The sequence below is a fragment of the Cucurbita pepo genome, chromosome LG08 (assembly GCF_002806865.2).
Source record: "Cucurbita pepo subsp. pepo cultivar mu-cu-16 chromosome LG08, ASM280686v2, whole genome shotgun sequence".
NCBI lineage: Eukaryota > Viridiplantae > Streptophyta > Magnoliopsida > Cucurbitales > Cucurbitaceae > Cucurbita > Cucurbita pepo.
The window spans coordinates 1537484-1556440 of NC_036645.1; the positions used below are offsets into that span (position 1 = coordinate 1537484).

The 18957-nt window shown below is 35.5% G+C and overlaps 3 protein-coding genes across 5 annotated transcripts; 1 reads left to right on the plus strand and 2 right to left on the minus strand.

Annotated features, from left to right (window-relative positions):
* Positions 1 to 445: 445 nt before the first annotated feature.
* Positions 446 to 6609, plus strand: LOC111799994 (BTB/POZ and MATH domain-containing protein 2-like). Its single transcript, XM_023683555.1, has 4 exons — positions 446 to 1154; positions 2946 to 3294; positions 3380 to 3656; positions 6067 to 6609. The coding sequence occupies exons 1-4, from the start codon at positions 745 to 747 to the stop codon at positions 6246 to 6248; spliced, it is 1218 nt and encodes a 405-aa protein (XP_023539323.1). The 5' UTR covers positions 446 to 744; the 3' UTR covers positions 6249 to 6609.
* Positions 4568 to 10073, minus strand: LOC111799995 (endo-1,3;1,4-beta-D-glucanase). 3 transcript variants are annotated; one of them, XM_023683556.1, is made up of 7 exons: positions 9680 to 10064; positions 8666 to 8687; positions 8451 to 8577; positions 8174 to 8264; positions 7910 to 7999; positions 7424 to 7524; positions 6984 to 7245 (listed from the first exon to the last, which is right to left on the minus strand). In XM_023683556.1, the coding sequence occupies exons 1-7, from the start codon at positions 9825 to 9827 to the stop codon at positions 7105 to 7107; spliced, it is 720 nt and encodes a 239-aa protein (XP_023539324.1). In that variant the 5' UTR covers positions 9828 to 10064; the 3' UTR covers positions 6984 to 7104. The 3 variants fall into 3 exon arrangements, with proteins under 3 accessions (XP_023539326.1, XP_023539324.1, XP_023539325.1); XM_023683557.1 differs by lacking the exon at positions 9680 to 10064 and adding an exon at positions 9545 to 9609 and having other exon boundaries at positions 8666 to 8734; XM_023683558.1 differs by lacking the exons at positions 6984 to 7245; positions 7424 to 7524; positions 7910 to 7999; ... (1 more) ...; positions 8451 to 8577; positions 8666 to 8687 and adding exons at positions 4568 to 4754; positions 5140 to 5229; positions 5404 to 5494; positions 5665 to 5791; positions 5880 to 5901 and having other exon boundaries at positions 9680 to 10073.
* A 2497-nt stretch (positions 10074 to 12570) lies between these two features.
* Positions 12571 to 14385, minus strand: LOC111800656 (adenylate isopentenyltransferase 5, chloroplastic-like). The gene is made up of 2 exons (XM_023684454.1): positions 14188 to 14385; positions 12571 to 14094 (listed from the first exon to the last, which is right to left on the minus strand). The coding sequence occupies exon 2, from the start codon at positions 14084 to 14086 to the stop codon at positions 13109 to 13111; it is 978 nt and encodes a 325-aa protein (XP_023540222.1). The 5' UTR covers positions 14087 to 14094; positions 14188 to 14385; the 3' UTR covers positions 12571 to 13108.
* Positions 14386 to 18957: the final 4572 nt, after the last annotated feature.

Genomic DNA, 18957 nt, shown 5'->3' on the forward strand with positions numbered 1-18957 from the left:
ACTAGCTCAATTTGTCTCAATTTGTGTGGTCAAGTCTCACGATTTTTAAAACGTGCCTGCTAAGGAGAGGTTTCCACTTGTTAGCACACCGCCCTATGTATGCCTCTGATACCATTTGTAACGGCCCAAATCCACCGCTAGTAAATATTGTTCGTTTTGGCCCATTACGTATTGTCGTCAGTCTCACTATTTTTAAAAAGTGTATGTTAACGAGAGATTTTCACACCCTTATAAGAAATGTTTGGTTCCTTTCTCCAACCGACTGGAGGATCGTACAAATAAATTGATTGGATTCATGTTATTACTTACATTCAATTATATGGTATGGTAAGAATGGGGCAAAAGGAAGGATTAACAATTAGTTAGTTAATTAATTAATTAATCATGTGATTAATTAAGAAACTTCATGGTGGATTTTGATGTTTATTAAAGGCATTCATCGAAGCTCCACATCTCGCACTTCCGTGTTTGGACTTTTTTTTGTTCACTCTTTCTCTCTGACCAAATTGAAGTCTTCCAGGTTCATCATCGCCTCTCTGATTCTTGATTCCCCTTCAGAGTAAGCGTTTCTCAAATTCACCCGCGTTCCAAATTCATAATTTTTTGCCGCTGATTTTCGCTTCAAATTTCCAAAATCCTTCATCGATTCAAAGTTTTAACCTAACCCACCATTTCAATTCTGCGTTTTTGGAGAAGGGTGTCGTTTAAAGATCAAGAAATCGGTTGTTCTCAAACTTTTAGTTGATGGGCACAATTAAACCGTTTAGAGAAACCTCTAAACTCTCTTCGAATCCTCCGTCGGTGACCTCCTCTACCGCTCGATTCGAGACTGTTAATAATTCGCATGATTTCAAGATCAATGGCTACTCCCTCAACAAAGGTATGGGAATTGGGAAATACATTACATCGGATACGTTTGTCGTTGGTGGGTACGAGTGGGCTATCTATTTCTATCCCGATGGTAAGAGTATGGAGGACAGCGCGGCTTATGTCTCGATTTTCATAGCGCTTGTCAGCGACGGTGCCGACGTCAGGGCACTCTTTGAATTGACGCTTCTCGATCAGAGTGGAAAGGGGAATCATAAGGTGCATAGCCATTTTGAAAGGAGGCTCGAGAGCGGTCCATATACCCTCAAGTATCGTGGAAGCATGTGGTAATTATTTTGCTTATTGATCATGATTGTTCTTTAATGAATATAATTTGTGCTCAACTTGTTCATGATGCTGATCATCCGCTTATATCTTGTGGGTGTACGAAAACAGAATCGATTGAGTTCTCATATAGGAGTAATGATGACTTAGTCGGTTCTTGATTGTTGTTGTTTGCGAGTTGTTCTTCCTTTTACCCTCGAAATAAAAGGGAAATTAGACTATTATCAATGAGGATGAAAGTAGGATGGAGTTTGCATAGATAACTATCTGCCTAGTGGAGCTAATCAAACCATAAACTCCGCTGTTAATCTTCAATTCCCAAAGATGGTGGGAGGCTGTAAGAAGAGGGTTCTGCTAGAGAGACCCTAATCACCCTACTCAAAACTTCACTTTTGAACATCTAATTTTTAATGACAAATTCTCTTGAAATAATGTATTGTATAAATTTCAACCTCTTAAGTCTTAAGAAGGTTATTCTTGAAAGTTCTTATTCCTCTATACCTTTCAATTCCTGATTAGCAAAATGTGAACCTAAATAAGGTCCCTTACTCTCATCCCTAAAAGGGAGAGTTAGCATGCTACGTCTACTGGAAACCATTAGAACCCAAGTTGCACTGGATGCCTGGAGAAAAAGAATGACGATGAAGTAACTGATGATTCCATTCTTTGCAAAGAATATACTATTTGGAAGCTTGAGGAGCAACCCCCCTTGGATGGTATCACTTGAATTGATTTTCCCATTGGCCATCATTTGGCAAAGGATTCACACATTCTATGCATTTTCACTTACAAATTCTACTAAAAGAGATTGAGCAAGTTATTAGACTTGGCGATGCTAATTTATCGCATAATGTACTTTGAAGAAAAGTAACCCGAGGGATCCATGAGTTGTCTCAGTAGTTAAATAGGAAAGCTGGGAACGTAGATACCTTTTAAGTCATAGTACCAACTTAAATTAGTTGACAATGAAGTTAAACTCATTAACCTTCTTAAATTAATACTTCTAATAGCAAAACTATTCTTATAAATTTGAAAGCTATATCTTCTTCTTTGACCCTTTCTTCCATTCATTCCTGTGGTCCTAATTGATGCGGAGTCGTATAGTAGCAATATTGCTTTGCATCATTTGTTCATGCTCTTGGTGGTGGTAGATATAGAATGGAGTGCTATTTCGTGAGATTGTAAATCTCTTGAAGTCGCACAATTTAATTCCTTATATTTATTCCCTGGTCATTATTTGGATTTGTTAAATCAAATGAATGAACCGAGCTATATCCATTAGAAGTTGTTCAACTTCAACACACATTAGATATGACACTCGCTTCGGGCAAGGTACAGTGTAGTATGTTTGAAGGTTGACTGGTTTTGGAAATGGCTTCTGGGTTTAATGTTCTGTATGGCTGTTTGACGGTTTTTATTTCAGGTAGCACCGCAGTATTATTTAATGAGTTCAGTGGATTGTGTTTGTGGATTCAAGAATTTCATAGTAGGCTAGGTGTTTTAGATCCAAGAATTCTAAACTACGTCTGCCATCTGTTGCCTTTTCTTTTTTTATTTTTTATTTTTAATTGATTTTGATGAATGAAAATGTGTTTCCATTATGGTTCATTCAGTCTTTACTATATTCTTAAGTGCTTTCAATTGCACGCTTTATGTTTATATGAATGCTCTCACTCTCTCTTTCCAACAAAAAATTGCTACATATTGTGGGTGCCTGATTTTAAGTTGTGCCAAATGTTTTCTCAATGATTGTATGAACACTGAATAAAAGGATATCACTTGTGAATTTTCAGGGGTTATAAACGTTATTTCAAAAGAACTGTTTTGGAGTCATCAGATTACCTTAAAGATGACTGCCTCTCAATTAAATGTGTCGTTGGTGTTGTTAAATCACAAACAGAGGGGCCTAAAATCTATTCTATAACAACGCCACCATCTGACATTGGTCAGCAATTTGGGAAGCTTTTGGAAAGTGGTAAGGGTGCTGATGTAAATTTTGAAGTAGATGGTGAAATATTTGCAGCCCACAAGTTGATCATTGCAGCACGTTCACCTGTATTCAGGGCACAACTTTTTGGCCCATTGAAGGATAAAGATACTCGATGCATAAAGGTTGAAGACATTGAAGCTCCTGTATTTAAGGTTATCTCTGTTTCTCTCCATCTCTCACATACATAGCATAACTTTGTACTTCTTGTTCATTTTATATTATTATTGGATTCTGCAGGCATTACTTCATTTCATGTACTGGGACAATTTACCCGACATGCTAGACCTTGTTGGTGCAAACTCTAAGTGGGCATCAACGCTTGTGGCTCAGCATCTTCTTGCAGCTGCAGATCGTTATGCATTAGACAGGCTTAAATTGCTTTGTGAGGCTAAACTCTGTGAAGATATTGCCATAAATACTGTGGCGACTACATTAGCTTTAGCAGAGCAGCACCATTGTTTTCAGTTGAAAGCTGCATGCCTCAGATTTATAGCCATGCCTGAAAATTTGAAAGGTATGCCTTTGTTATGAAAATTGGACTCACTAAACTGGCGTGATAACCTTTTCTTCTAGAAATTACTGAAAACTGATTATATGGTGGAAAAAGGGACTCACTCCTTTGTAAACACTAAACAGCTTCAGTTGTCCTATTTTCTAGAATTAAATTGTTTTGTGTTCCCATTGCACTCTTCTTGTGATGTCCCACATTGGTTGGGGAGGAGAACAAACCATCACTTATAAGGGTGTGGAAACCTTCCCCTAGCAGACGTGTTTTAAAGCCTTGAGGGGAGCCCGAAAGGGAAAGCCCAAAGAAGACAATATCTGTTAGCGGTGGGCCTAGATCGTTACACTTCTTGACCCAGGCAATTAAAATATTGTCACGTTCTTACAGCTTCTTACTCTTCTCACTCTTTAATTTTTCGTTTTCATGCTTCTTGGCCTCCATAGCTGTTGAGGCAAGGATAGAATGAGGTTGTCAATGTAGTTGATTCATGAAGAGAAATCTTGTAGGCTTGCGTCAAATGATATAGGTTGTTGGGTTAGTCCCTATTTTGTATTTACTGTTGATCTGGGCTCCTTGGCATTGCTATGTGACAAATTTAGAGAGTTAGTGTTCGCTGTTCCCAGTGCTCACTATTTTTCTGCAAACAAGTTGGATGATGAACTTTTTGCTATTTTTGGAAAACAACACTGTATGCCATAGCTCATGATTTGTTCAACTTTCTTTATACTTTATGAGATGGTGATGGCTTGTTACGTTTATAAACCTTCATCAACTTCGATAAAATGTTGATTTGGTGTGTTTAGATGGAGGTATCTGTGTAGTTACCATAATTCATGGTATATACTTCATTCCTTCTCCTACTTGAATGCAAGGTGATATGCATGAATTGAATCATTGCCTGGAAGTGNATCGAGCTTAGACGTGTTCGTGGTAAGAGATTCAACGATATGATAAGAACTCAACTACATGAAATAGAATGAAGAAAACCTAAAACAACTCTCACTACCTCAGGCTTTGCAGCCAAGGCCTCTTCAAACTGTTTCAAGAGTTCTGGAGGAGACATATGATCGATCTCCGCCCCTAGCACTGAAACGTGAGCTTTTACCTCTGAAATTATCGACAAACATCGGATTCAGTTAGCTGTTATAAGAACATGATTCATTAGGCTATTCTCTTCACGATTTGTTTTGTAAGAAAATGATTTGATTTGGAGACGGGAAGGGTAAAGGGTTTGAAGTGATCATGACTAGAGTACTTGTTATAATCGCACTCTTGCAGTAGCGAGACAGCGATTGTGCGGCACTTGTTTTAACTCAGTGAACAAGTTAGCTATGAGAAATTCGAATGTCAGCGTATGTTCGGGCCTCGAGTCACGTTCGCGAGAAATATTTTAGAAAACGTGAGGGAGGAAGTACATTTGAAAACGATACGAAAGAATGGAAGAACACAACATTATATGGCTATAAGCAAATAAAGGAACCAAAATACAAACCTTTGATGTCATCGACAGTAACCAAAGACGGATGAAGCAACACAGCAGCTTGAATCAACTCGACCTTCGCAAGTGCAACCACAACCTTGGCTAAGGTACAAAAACATAGAAGATTAGCTTTATGACTGACAACTTATAGTTGTGCGAATTCGTCAGTCGAGCGTTTCATTTCATTGTTCAAGCACTTCCACATGGGTTCAGTTCATAGATTCTAACATCACGAACAATATACGACAATAGTAAACACGAGACAAATATACTCACCACCCCAACAAATGCCGACCGCTCCGATCGCCGAAATACCTTTGCTTTTCAGAGCTTCGACGACTGCCTTCCCATCATCGAAAGACTTCTCCTGTTAAACCATAACACTTGCATGAACTCGAACTCTCGCATCTCAATAACAATATACTCACAAACAGTCCCAGATTTGTCCTAAAAACTAACAACTTCAGCAGCAGCAGCAGATAGATAGTAATCAATTAAGAAAACATTGCAGTAATGAAATGAAAGGCAAGAACTAACAGGTCCATGTTCTTGTAGCCACTCTTTAATTGGCCTATTAGGATCATTTGCAACATATGGATCTCCCTTGAAGAAATCAGGAGCAACCACAAAGAACCCAGCAGCTGCAACCTTATCTGCTAGCTTCCTACAAATTGAAAGATAGCCATGTTCAACTCCTTCTTATGTGGAGCCATGTGGTAATTGCATTATATCTCTTTCAATCTTAGAAATACCTTAAAAGTGGAGCTTCATATCCTGCAAAGCAAGGCAAAATGAAAAGCTTAGAGCACCATAGATATTCCCTATTAAACAAGAAATGAGTTTAATCCAAAGATTCAACCTCCTAGTTCATGTATCATGTTCTATCTTATTGGTTTGTATATTTAATGTAAAATCTGAAGCATTTTAGCTATTTTTCAGCCGTGATGCAATCAGACGGGTTCGATTATCTGAACGAAAGCTGCCCGGCTGTTCTTACTGAGCTACTGCAATATGTAGCAAAAGTGACTGAACACAACATACTCGCTTCTGGATTTGGGAATATGACCTTTCTAGATTGCTGCGATCTGAACGGAAGGCGTGTGAAGCAAAGGTTATACTGACCGATTTCGAAGCAAAGCGAAGGGAAACCTTTGAGGTATTAGGATTTAGACATTTTTCTTCTGTATTCAATTGATATTCCACAAGTTGTTATATGAATGAATTATAAAATAGAGTTCCTATTTTGTTGTCTGTTGTAAGCCAAAGGAAGTGACATTGGTGAGGTCTGTCTGTGGTTTTAGTTTGTGTACAGTACAGTCTTTGTAAGGCCCCCCATCCCTAACAAGAAAACAAATGAGGAAAGGAAAAAGGGTCAAAATAGGCATATTTGGACTTTCAGTTTCAGCTATATTATGAACACTGTATGCCTCTTAATGTTTAACTTCTGCTGTATTAAGAAAATGTTGATTTTTCCCCCTTTGATATCTGATCAATTAAATGATGATTTAGCTTCTGAATGATGTTGTTATTGTATTATCATTTGCAAGGAACCATGTTATTCTGAAAAATCGTGAGGCTGATGATGATACATAAAGAGTCAGTGGACAATATTTGTTAGCGGTGGGTTTGGACGGTTACAAATGGTGTTAGAGCCATTGAATGGTGTAACAGCAAGGATGCTATGGCCCCTTAAGAGGGTGGATTGTGAGATCCCACGTCGGTTAGAGAGGAGAACAAAATATTTCTACATTTCTTATAAAGTTGTGAAAACCTCTCCTCTTAGTAGATGCATTTTAAAATCGTGAGAGTGACAACGATACATACGTAACGGACCAAAGAATATCTGTCTCAAAAAGAAAAAGAAAAGAGAGCTGTACCAAATTTATTCCAAACTTCTTATTCTAAAAGCTTAAACAGTAAAAGGGCAAACAACACACAGTGTCAATAGCAATAAGGCTTGAAATGGCAGTTCATCAATTACTTAAGGTACTTAGTAAACCAAGCCAACAAGTCTCCATGAGCCTCATCTGCACATTTGACCGCCTCTTCATCTTCAACATTGTACCTCACAGTCCACCCATGAGAGACTTTCGGAAAGATCTTCACGAACCCATCAACCTATACATCCAACAAGCCAAAATTTACATTTATTTTCGACAACGGGACTGCCATTTGACATGCAGCCACGGAGAACTCATATCGAGCTTAGACGTGTTCGTGGTAAGAGATTCAACGATATGATAAGAACTCAACTACATGAAATAGAATGAAGAAAACCTAAAACAACTCTCACTACCTCAGGCTTTGCAGCCAAGGCCTCTTCAAACTGTTTCAAGAGTTCTGGAGGAGACATATGATCGATCTCCGCCCCTAGCACTGAAACGTGAGCTTTTACCTCTGAAATTATCGACAAACATCGGATTCAGTTAGCTGTTATAAGAACATGATTCATTAGGCTATTCTCTTCACGATTTGTTTTGTAAGAAAATGATTTGATTTGGAGACGGGAAGGGTAAAGGGTTTGAAGTGATCATGACTAGAGTACTTGTTATAATCGCACTCTTGCAGTAGCGAGACAGCGATTGTGCGGCACTTGTTTTAACTCAGTGAACAAGTTAGCTATGAGAAATTCGAATGTCAGCGTATGTTCGGGCCTCGAGTCACGTTCGCGAGAAATATTTTAGAAAACGTGAGGGAGGAAGTACATTTGAAAACGATACGAAAGAATGGAAGAACACAACATTATATGGCTATAAGCAAATAAAGGAACCAAAATACAAACCTTTGATGTCATCGACAGTAACCAAAGACGGATGAAGCAACACAGCAGCTTGAATCAACTCGACCTTCGCAAGTGCAACCACAACCTTGGCTAAGGTACAAAAACATAGAAGATTAGCTTTATGACTGACAACTTATAGTTGTGCGAATTCGTCAGTCGAGCGTTTCATTTCATTGTTCAAGCACTTCCACATGGGTTCAGTTCATAGATTCTAACATCACGAACAATATACGACAATAGTAAACACGAGACAAATATACTCACCACCCCAACAAATGCCGACCGCTCCGATCGCCGAAATACCTTTGCTTTTCAGAGCTTCGACGACTGCCTTCCCATCATCGAAAGACTTCTCCTGTTAAACCATAACACTTACATGAACTCGAACTCGAACTCGAACTCTCGCATCTCAATAACAATATACTCACAAACAGTCCCAGATTTGTCCTAAAAGCTATACAACTTCAGCAGCAGCAGCAGAAGATAGATAATAATCAATTAAGAAAACATTGCAGTAATGAAATGAAAGGCAAGAACTAACAGGTCCATGTTCTTGTAGCCACTCTTTAATTGGCCTATTAGGATCATTTGCAACATATGGATCTCCCTTGAAGAAATCAGGAGCAACCACAAAGAACCCAGCAGCTGCAACCTTATCTGCTAGCTTCCTACAAATTGAAAGATAGCCATGTTCAACTCCTTCTTATGTGGAGCCATGTGGTAATTGCATTATATCTCTTTCAATCTTAGAAATACCTTAAGAGTGGAGCTTCATATCCTGCAAAGCAAGGCAGAATCAAAAGCTTAGAGCACCATAGATATTCCCTATTAAACAAGAAATGAGTTTAATCCAAAGATTCAACCTCCTAGTTCATATATCATGTTCTATCTTATTGGTTTGTATATTCATATGGATGACTAATTGATTATAATTTGTTGATATGTATACGAGATATGTGTAAGGAGCTACGACTCTCCATAATGGTATGATATTGTCAACTTTGAACATAAGTTCTCGTGGCTTTACTTTTGGTTTCCCCAAAAGGTGTCGTACCAATGGAGATATATTCCTTACTTATAAACTCATGATCAACCTCTTAATTAGCTGATGTGGGGCTCCTCTCGAACAAAGCACACCATAGAGCCTCTCCTGAGGCTTATGGAGCCCTTGAACAACCTCCCCTTAATCGAGGCTCGACTCCTTCTTTGGAGCCTTCGAACAAAGTACACCCTTTGTTCGACACTTGAGTCACTTTTGACTACACCTTCAAGGGTCACAACTTCTTCGTTTAACGTTTGAGGATTCTATTGACATGGCAAAGTTAAGGGCATGACTCGGAACCACGACTCTCCTCAATGGCATAAGCTCTCGTGGCTTTACTTTTGGTTTCCCCAAAAGGCGTCGTACCAATGGAGATGTATTCTTTACTTGTAAACCCATGATCAGCCTCTTAATTAGCCGACTTGGGACTCCTCTCTCAACAATTCTCAGCCATATCTAAACGATCCCACGAGAATCTTTCAATCAAATCCAGAATTCCAAAAGAACTTCTGTTAAAAACTCTACAGTGATCATGAATCAACCAAACAAACAATGACCCAAGTCATAATTCGCTTTACCCAGAAGTCAAATACCTAATTATACCAAAACTAAAAGCGAAAACAGCAAGCCACAGAAGAATCATCAAAAGTGAAAGGCGAGAAAACAGAACAGAACAGAACAGAACCCATAAACAATAAGACAATGAATCGAATCAAAAGGGTAGGTACCATAGACATCGGTGATGAAAATGACGGCGTTTTTGGAGTCGGGGGCGCCACTGACATAGGTGCTGAGGCCGCCGAGTTGTTCGACATGGCCGGCGCCACTGGAGGGGTTTAGAGACGGTGGGTTCGAGCAGCACTGAGGGCCTGACATTTTTGTTGCTCTCACTCTGATTTCAACGACGATGACGATCCTCAATGCGAGGAAGGGTTAAAGAAAACGGCGTTCGAATTGCAACCAATAACTCCAAAATCGTTTGCCTCAGCCCTGACGTCAAATGTATGAACAACCCTGAAATATACCTTGAATGTTCTTCCTACCTTATCTGTTTCTGGGTTCGATCTGTAAAAGGAGCAACTTTTTACATTTTTGGATTATTTTTTTTGTTACGCAATTTGTTTCTTATGGATCAAATGTGAACCATACAGCTTGTATCTAATTTATTATTTATTTATTAATTAATTAATTAATTATATAAACTTATTAAATAATTTTAAAATTACGAATCGATATAAAATTAAAAGTTTAGAAAATTATTAAATATATTATAATTTTTACATAATTAAAAGGTTAAAGTAAATGGTACACCCACATGGATTCGAACCGACTCGGTTGGATTGGGTCAAAGTCGAGATGGGCCGGTCTAGACCGAGTTAGATTTAGGGGCTTTTTGGTCCTTTTGTTTCATAATTTAGGCCTAATTTCATCTCGAGTTTGGATTGATCCACTAGTTTTGGGCCTAATCCATATTTCTTGGTTGGCCCAAGCTTGAGACCAATAAATGGGCCTTACTGTGAATCTTAGGTTTTTTTTAAGTAATGACAAAAATACCCTTGGACAATTATATTCAGCCTAATTGTAACGACGCATGTCAAAGATTCGAAATTTGAATTCGGCACCTGGTGACCCTGACATTCTCTTGTTTTTCCTGTGACATAGTCATGTTACTTACTTTTCGCTCTAAGAGTGAAAACTATACCCATAGACCAACACGAGTCATTTCAGTATGTTTTGTCTTCACTCACATACATTTTAGAAAAATTTCCAGAAGATCACCCAACATAAACTTACTCCAAGTAAAGCACATGAGTCATTCCAACATGTTTTGTCTTTAACTTATACTCATGTACCTTCTTCGAGGGCTTTGTGACTCGTTCGTGTCGTGGTGGCTCGATGATGCCACGGTGGCAATGGCACATGGTGATGTATCGAGCAAACATGTCGAATTTGGATGTCTTAATCCTAAAGAAAAGAATGAATAATATTAGATTAGAAAAGACAAAAAATAATTAAATATGCTGAAAATGGGAATCATTTTTTTTTTCGACTGGCTGTACTTATAAATCAAATTAGTTAAAGCTAAGCTTAATTACTTGTCGTTTATGATAATATTTAAATGATAAACATTGGAAGATAAATTATTCCTGTCGGTGACAGATCGGTCAGGACAGACCACTAAAACTCATCTTCTTGGCCTTTTTTTTAATTAATAAAAAACGTATTTTTGTTTTTAATTTTACGCGGTTTTCTAGCTGTGCTTTACCTACAATTCATGCATGTTTACAAATAAAAATAAATGAAAAAAAAGAAAAAAAAAAGAAAAAAAAAAACTGCCATGCTTTCATTAAATGGGTAATGGAAAAATTAATTAAAAAGGAAAGTCAGAGGAAGTGGACAGGAGTGGGCAAGTGGCGAGTTTTTATTTGCAAGTGACAGTTTTAAAATCACAGGCAGGTATGACTAGGCTACAATTTTTTTTTTTTTTTTTTTTTTTTTAACAACTATACTACAAAACCCACCATTTTAAAATGTGTCTACTCGTGATAAGTTTGCACACTCTTACAAAAAAAAATGTTTCGTTCCTTCTCCAACCGATGACGTGGGATCTCACAATCCACCCCCTTCGAGACCCAGTGTTCTCGCCGGCACACCGTTCGGTGTCTAGCTCTAATACCGTTTGTAACAACTCAAGCTCGCTACTAACAAATATTGTTCACTTTGGCCCATTACGTATCGTCGTTACAAATCAAATATGAAATAGAGAGAGTTAATACAAAAGTAATATGAAGTACGAAATAAAGTTGTTATTATGTTATATCAACTTTTTTCGTGTGAGATTTGAAGCATATATTTGCAATATCTCTTTGAATGACTAGTGACGATCTTGACAAACCCATCTCACCATATAAAAAACGTTCGTACAAAAGTTAATCGACAGTTAGACGCAACATATTCAATCTATGTCACAAACACATATATGGACAACTAATAATGAATCACGATGACATAAATATATATTTTTAGAAATTCGTGGAAAATTTGAAGTAACGAAAACGAAGGTAAGAATACAGCGAATTTTGACCCCACGGACCGATACCCGAAGAACACGAAAAAGAACAAGAACCTCTCCTTTTAATTTTAATTTTTTTATTTTTGGGTCTCAATTCCATTCCAAATAAAAGGTTTGATTTTGACTGAATTTTAATTTTATTAATAAATAAATTTCTTTTTTGGGAGGTTATGTTCCAGTGTGGGTCGCTTTCGGTGGAGTGGAGTATCAAGACCACCACCATATTATTATAATTCGAATCATGTGGATGTCTATGCACTTGTGGCTGGGCCCACCAAGTCTTTTTGTCCTTTCATTTTATTATTATTTTTTTTTAATTTATTCGTTTTGGAACAAAGTTTTTTCACTTTTCGCATGTGTGGGCCGTGGGAATAACTCGGGTTTGATATTATCACCGTCAGTCACCGAATCGAACTGTGCCCATCAAATCAGAAACGACTGTAAACCACGACGGTGACCGATCATGAAAGTAGGTTTTGTAAGGTGTTAATTCATCCACAAAGTAAATTAAATTTTTTTTTTCAAATATAATAAAATATTCCAAATTCCAGCTCATTAGTTTCGAACAGATACACAAAAAGGAGTGAAAAGACCAAAAACTCCATACAAACAGGGCTGTAATACACAAGGGGGAAGGGGTGAGTGGGTCCCACGTCACAAAATCACCCAATCATAGAGGGCCAACGAGAGAGGTGCATTGAAGCTGATGTAGCCGCATCACACAGAATTCTCCAATTTTTTTTTTTAAATAATTATTTAAACTTTTTAGGAGCCAGCAGAAATGTTTTTTTTTTTTTTTTTTTTTTTAAATATATTACGGCTTATCTGTACGGCCGCCAATTGTAAGTACTTAACGAACTGACAGCAACGTTTGTCAGTCCCAAGTTGTAATATTTATATGTTTTTCTTTTCTTTTTTGTGTTTTTTTTTTCGTATAAAATTACCAAAACCCAAAAAACCGAAAAGACAAATTCTTTTTTTTAAAGGTAAAACCAGAAGCCTGCCACGTGGAACGCGGGAACTGTGTCAACGAGTTGATGTGGAGTGTAGATTCTGTGGGGTCCAGGCAGTTTTTTTCTTCACTTTAACGACTTACGGCGGCGGCGCGGTGGACCGGCTCCGGTGAGAAGATGGTGGTGGTGATATGGCGGGTATCATCGTGGAGGAATTTATCTACGATCATCGAGCTAGGTTCGATGACGTTTTTCTCCCATACGGGGTGGGAGTTTCCACCTTCGGTAAAAAATGCACCGGTGGCGTCGAGGCGTTGGAGATTCCAATTTCGTTTATTTTGAAGGCGACGAATCTTCTGCCATTGTCGAAGAGCCAATAGACAAGTGTTGTCCTTGATCTTCGAGATTGCCAATTCAAGAAGAATCGACAAAGTCCTCTCGTCGGCGCCGTCACGTTCTGCTTTCAAATAGTCGTGTAATTCCGGTACTCCGATGGCTCGTTTAATCCCATAAGAATAATCTCCTTTCGGATCAAAAATCTCCCTCACTTCTCCGACAAATCCGCCATCGACCATCTGATCAACACGATCAGAGACGAAATTATGAAGAATCGGCAACGACACATCGACCCACAAAAAACAGAAATCATATCGAAATCGAAACTCGGAATAATCATCAACCAAAGCTTCAATGTACGAATTCGAGCCACCAGCAATGATCGGAAGACGATCACGTGCCAAAATCGATTCAATTGCATCAGAAGCATGATGGGTAAAATCATGGGAGGAGAAATTTGTATACGGATCGATCGATCCCAACAAATGGTGAGTAATTCCACGGCGTTCTTCGTCGGTGACTTTGTTAGTGACAACGTCAAGCCCTTCGTAGACTTGAATCTTGTCGGCGTTGACAATTTCCGCCGGAAAACGAGTGGCTAAGTCGATAGCCAATCGGGATTTACCCGTTCCGGTCGCACCCATGACGAAAACCACCTTGTCTTTCCGGCGGAAGAATTGCTCCATGTTGAAACTCCCCTGGAAATTGCCGACGAGCGGCGCAACTCGCTTGCCGGCGGCGGCGGCGGAGGATAATGACAATGCCTTGTTCATCAAATACCCTGTAAAATCAAAAAAGAAAGAAAACCCAGATGAAAAAATGAAAAATTGAAGCGACCCATATGATTTTTTCTGGATTTAATTCAATACAGTACCTGAAACGAAGGGAAAAAGAGGAGAAAGAGAGGCCTTGGGGCCTTAAGGAGTAGGGCTTTGTAGGGTATATGCACAAAAATGGAGGTTCTTAGGGTATGGATAGTGAGGGTTTAGGGAATTAATGTTTTTATTTGGGGGAAAGGATGGAATATGTGAAATTTTTGGATGTTTGAACCTCAAATTGCCACTGCCCCTCTTGCTCAACCCATAGGGGATTGCTCTTCGTATTTATGCCTTCCCAAAAGATACTCCTTTTCCTTACCCTTACCTTTAGTACGGACCCCTTCTTCCCTATGCTAATCTCTCTATGCTTTACCCTCATAAATTTCACTCTAAACATTCAACCTCCCTCAAATTCAATTCGCGGCCTACGTTTCTGGTGAGATTCCACATCGATTGGAGAGAAGAACGAAACATTCCTTTTAAGTGTGTGAAAATCTCTCTCTAGCAAACACGTTTTGAAAACCGTGAGATTAACAATGATATGTAACTAACCAAAACGGACAATATCTACTAGCGATGAGCTTGAATTGTTACATTCTTCCTCCACTTTGAATAGTGTATGTCTGTGACACCCACATACATGAACCAATACCACATCTGAAACAGTGTGATTATCACGATATAAAATCATAACCAAAACAAAAGCTTAAAAGAATTGATAGTTACTAACTACACCCAATCACAATTCACTACTTAAAACACAATGAAATAAATTTATTTTTTATTTTTATTTTTTACCCATTTTAATGAAAAACTAGAAAATTTAAAATTTAGGGAATATGATAATTTGAATAATGTAATTGTTTTATGGAGGGGGTGGAGGAATTTCCCCTTTATATAATTAATTAATAATTATGGTCCAATAAAATATAAGATTCCATAAAAATAAATAAATAAATAGCAAAACCCTTTTGGATATCAAATTTTGATTCCCTTGAAGTGGAAAAGGGTATATAAATAAGAGACAATCTTGGAGTATAGCTAATAATTATATATATATATATATATATATATATATATATATATAATTATTTATTTATTTAATTTTTTTCTTCATAAGGGTCAAGTTCATGGTTACCAGCCAACCTTATCTAGGGTTTAATCCATCACTTTTACATGGAGATTTTGATGCTGTGCTTCATACTATTTATTATTTTTTTATTCATTATATTTTTTTATAATTTTTAATATTATTTTTGAAATACTTTTAAAAGTCAAAAGGTATTTTTTTTAATCTTAAAGTATTTAATTTAGATTATATATTATCTCTTAGTTAAAAAAAAAAAAAATAAATTTTAATGTAAATAAAAATATTAGTAAATTAATATGTATATTTCAATAAATAAAAGACCAAAAAGGTATAATTAGTAATCAAACCTTAATTTTAGAGAATAATTAATGTTTATTAATAGTAAATATTCTTTCTATATATATGATTTATTTTAAAACAAAAAGAAAACCCATTTCTAGAAGAATTTTAATTCAATTCAAATTGTTCCATTTTCATACCAATTTATTATTTTCCGATCAAATATTAATAAACTAAAAACAATTTTATTTCTTTAATATTAAAATAAATTAAAATTTTATTTTACAATTTTAAACATTATATATATATATATATATATATATATATATATATAATTTATTAATTTATTATTTTGTATTTATATAGGATGGGCATAACCACGTAACCAAACAATACTAGGTGGGTTTTTATTTATTTATTTATTTATTAAAAAAAAAAAAAAAAGCAGTCGGCAAAAAGAATTTTTTTCTTTTATAGTGGTTTAGGATGCTTTAATTTTTGGTTATTTTAATTAATCTGAATTTAGTGAAGAGACATTAGGTTATTAATTTAATTAATACACACATTAGTATAAAATTATTAAACTAGAGGATACCCTGAGGTGACTAATCACTCTTATTTTAAATATAAAGTTTTTCATTAATATTAATTTAATTTTTAAAAATACATGCATTTTTTTAAACCTTAGCTTTAGTATATATCTCTCTCTAGTAGACACGTTTTAAAATTTTGAGGATGAGTTTTAAAATAAAAGCTCAGAGAAGACAATATCTGCTAGTCGTAAATTTGGGATGTTATTTATGTCAAATTTAGATTCAAAATTTCAGTCTGATCAACAATTATATGTATTTTTTTCGATTATAAATACATATCGACGTATTTTTTAACACAGATTATAGAAATCTAAATAATTTAATAATAATCATGTCTTAAAATGAAGTTGCCGCACGTGCGAGTTTGTAATGATTAGGAAAATAAATTATTTAATATTATCTTGTATCACTTAAAGGTATTATATTTATAAATATTGGGATTTTATAATTCCTAATATTAGGTATTAAGTACGATATTTAAAAAATAACAAATAAAAATAAAATGTAGAAGGACAAAAATGTAACATTTAAAAATTTAATTAATTGAAAATTAAATAAATATGAGGAATAAAACTATAGGTTTGAGAGAAATATTGTATTAATATTAATGCAATACCAAAGTTTAGAGTTAGTGGGGGAGTCCATTATATATGAAGTAGGGCCATTATATTAATGAAATATGGGTTTTATTTAATATAATATAAAGTGATATTTTAAAAATTTTATTTTAGGATAATCTTCGTACGTGAAAAAATTTATGGATAACTATGAAACACAGTCATATCACAGGTTTGCATGAAAATATTGAGTCATCTTGGAGTCCAAATTTCGATATGAATCTCGAGCATACGATGTCACACTTGCTCTCTTTTGCAACTCGTTGAGCAAATGTGTGATGAAGACACGAGCAACATACCCTAACAAACATGATCGTGACATAAGGTGCTATAAATATGATGTGATTCAAAGAAGAATGAAGACCGAAAATTGGTGGACATAAGACGTCGGAATAAAGTGCTATATATGGTTTTGAAATTGAATAGCGATCATAATGAAGAAGAGTAATGATGATTACGAGTTTAATGCACATATAACCTTATATTATATTATGGGCAATAAAATATAGCATGCTCTTGACTTTATTGTATAATAAATAAATGACATTGAGGGACCTATCTACATATATAAATCGTGTGACCTTTTTTTTCATTCAAAGGACATTTGTATTATTTAAAAAAAAAAATTCTAAAGAAGTTGGATATGGATTAATTTAATATATATCGACTAATCTTATTAAGATAATCGTTTAATTTTACAATTTAGAGTTATCTGTTTGGAGGGATTAGACTGGGCTACTTTACACGTATATCAACTAATCTTATTCATGCAATTGTTGGACGTTATAAGATATGGTTATCAAGAAATTCATAAGATTTGAATCTCGTTCCTCTAGGCATATGTCTCGGTGTCACTGGACCCCATGGTAGTAAAAGAATCGCAAATATGTTAGTTTCAAAGGTTAAAATCTTATGCTTTCAGACTTGTTCTATTTTAGTTACCATTTGTCACAATCGCACTTTGATAGCAGTGGACTTACGATTGTGCGACACTCACTTTTCAGCCGCAAGTGAGTTAAGCCTATTTTGCGTCACCTACGGGCAAGCGACGTATGCTTGAGCCTCTGACCCCGATTTAAGAATAAAGTTTTAAAAAACGGGGGCAGAGAGATTTCGAAAGAGAGTTTTGAAAGTAAGAGTTGGGAAATTGAAATTGGTGTTATATGGGAATGTAAGCAAAAGACAATAACAACGGCTTACTCCATATAACTATCAGATAGGGGGATAGTTAGGGGTGTATACATGTTAAGTTGGATTGGACAATCTTTGAGACCAACTCGAAATTTTGGGTTGGTTGGATTGGTGATTTGAGCAATCTAAATAGAATTCCTGACTCAACCCAACTACTGAATTGAGCAATACGAATAGAGTTCACAACCCAACCCAACTCTCTATCGTTTTATAATTATTTTAAAAAAATCTACTTATTTATTACATTAATAACTAAATTTTCAGACAATCTAATACTAATTTTGGTTACAAAAGTAAAATATTCTTAATTTCCGTAATAAGTTTAAGAGTATGGTTCTTACTTTTTAGTTGGTCAGGTTGATCCAATAATAATAATAAAAAAAAGTCAACTCGTGAACCAACCTGAATTTTTGATTTTTCAAAATTCAACCTAACCCACTTCAACTTTTATGGTCTCGATTGGGTAATCTAGGTTGATCGGGTTCTTGATTTATATGAACACCCATTAACGCCCCCTACTCATAGTTATTTTCTTAAAACAAAATAGTAATAACTTTCATCGAACATATACAATACAATTATATTATCCGAATTTAAACTTTAATTTTTTTTAAAAAAAAATTATTTTGAATTATATTAAAAAATTTAGATATTTAAAATATAGAGACTAAAATAGTACTCGACATTAAAGAAATAATCCCAATATAATCTAAAATTGAATTAATAATATAAAATATAAAATTAAAAGAGAATAATGTCAAACTGAAGAAAATTCAAAGACATTTTCTTTAATCATGGATATAATTAATTATTTAAAAAAAAGTTGTCGTCAAATATTAGAATATTAGTCAAATATTAAAATTAGGGTTCCCATGCGAGAATGGAATCTTGATTATGCATTCAATTTTAAAATTTAGTGGTGCACCTAACTTTATTGTAATTAAGAAATTAATTTCCCTTAACTTTTATTTATTTATATATAATAATAATAATGATTTTCTAATAAAATTACCATTTTTTTTTTAATAAATCAATTTCATATTTTATTTTATGTTA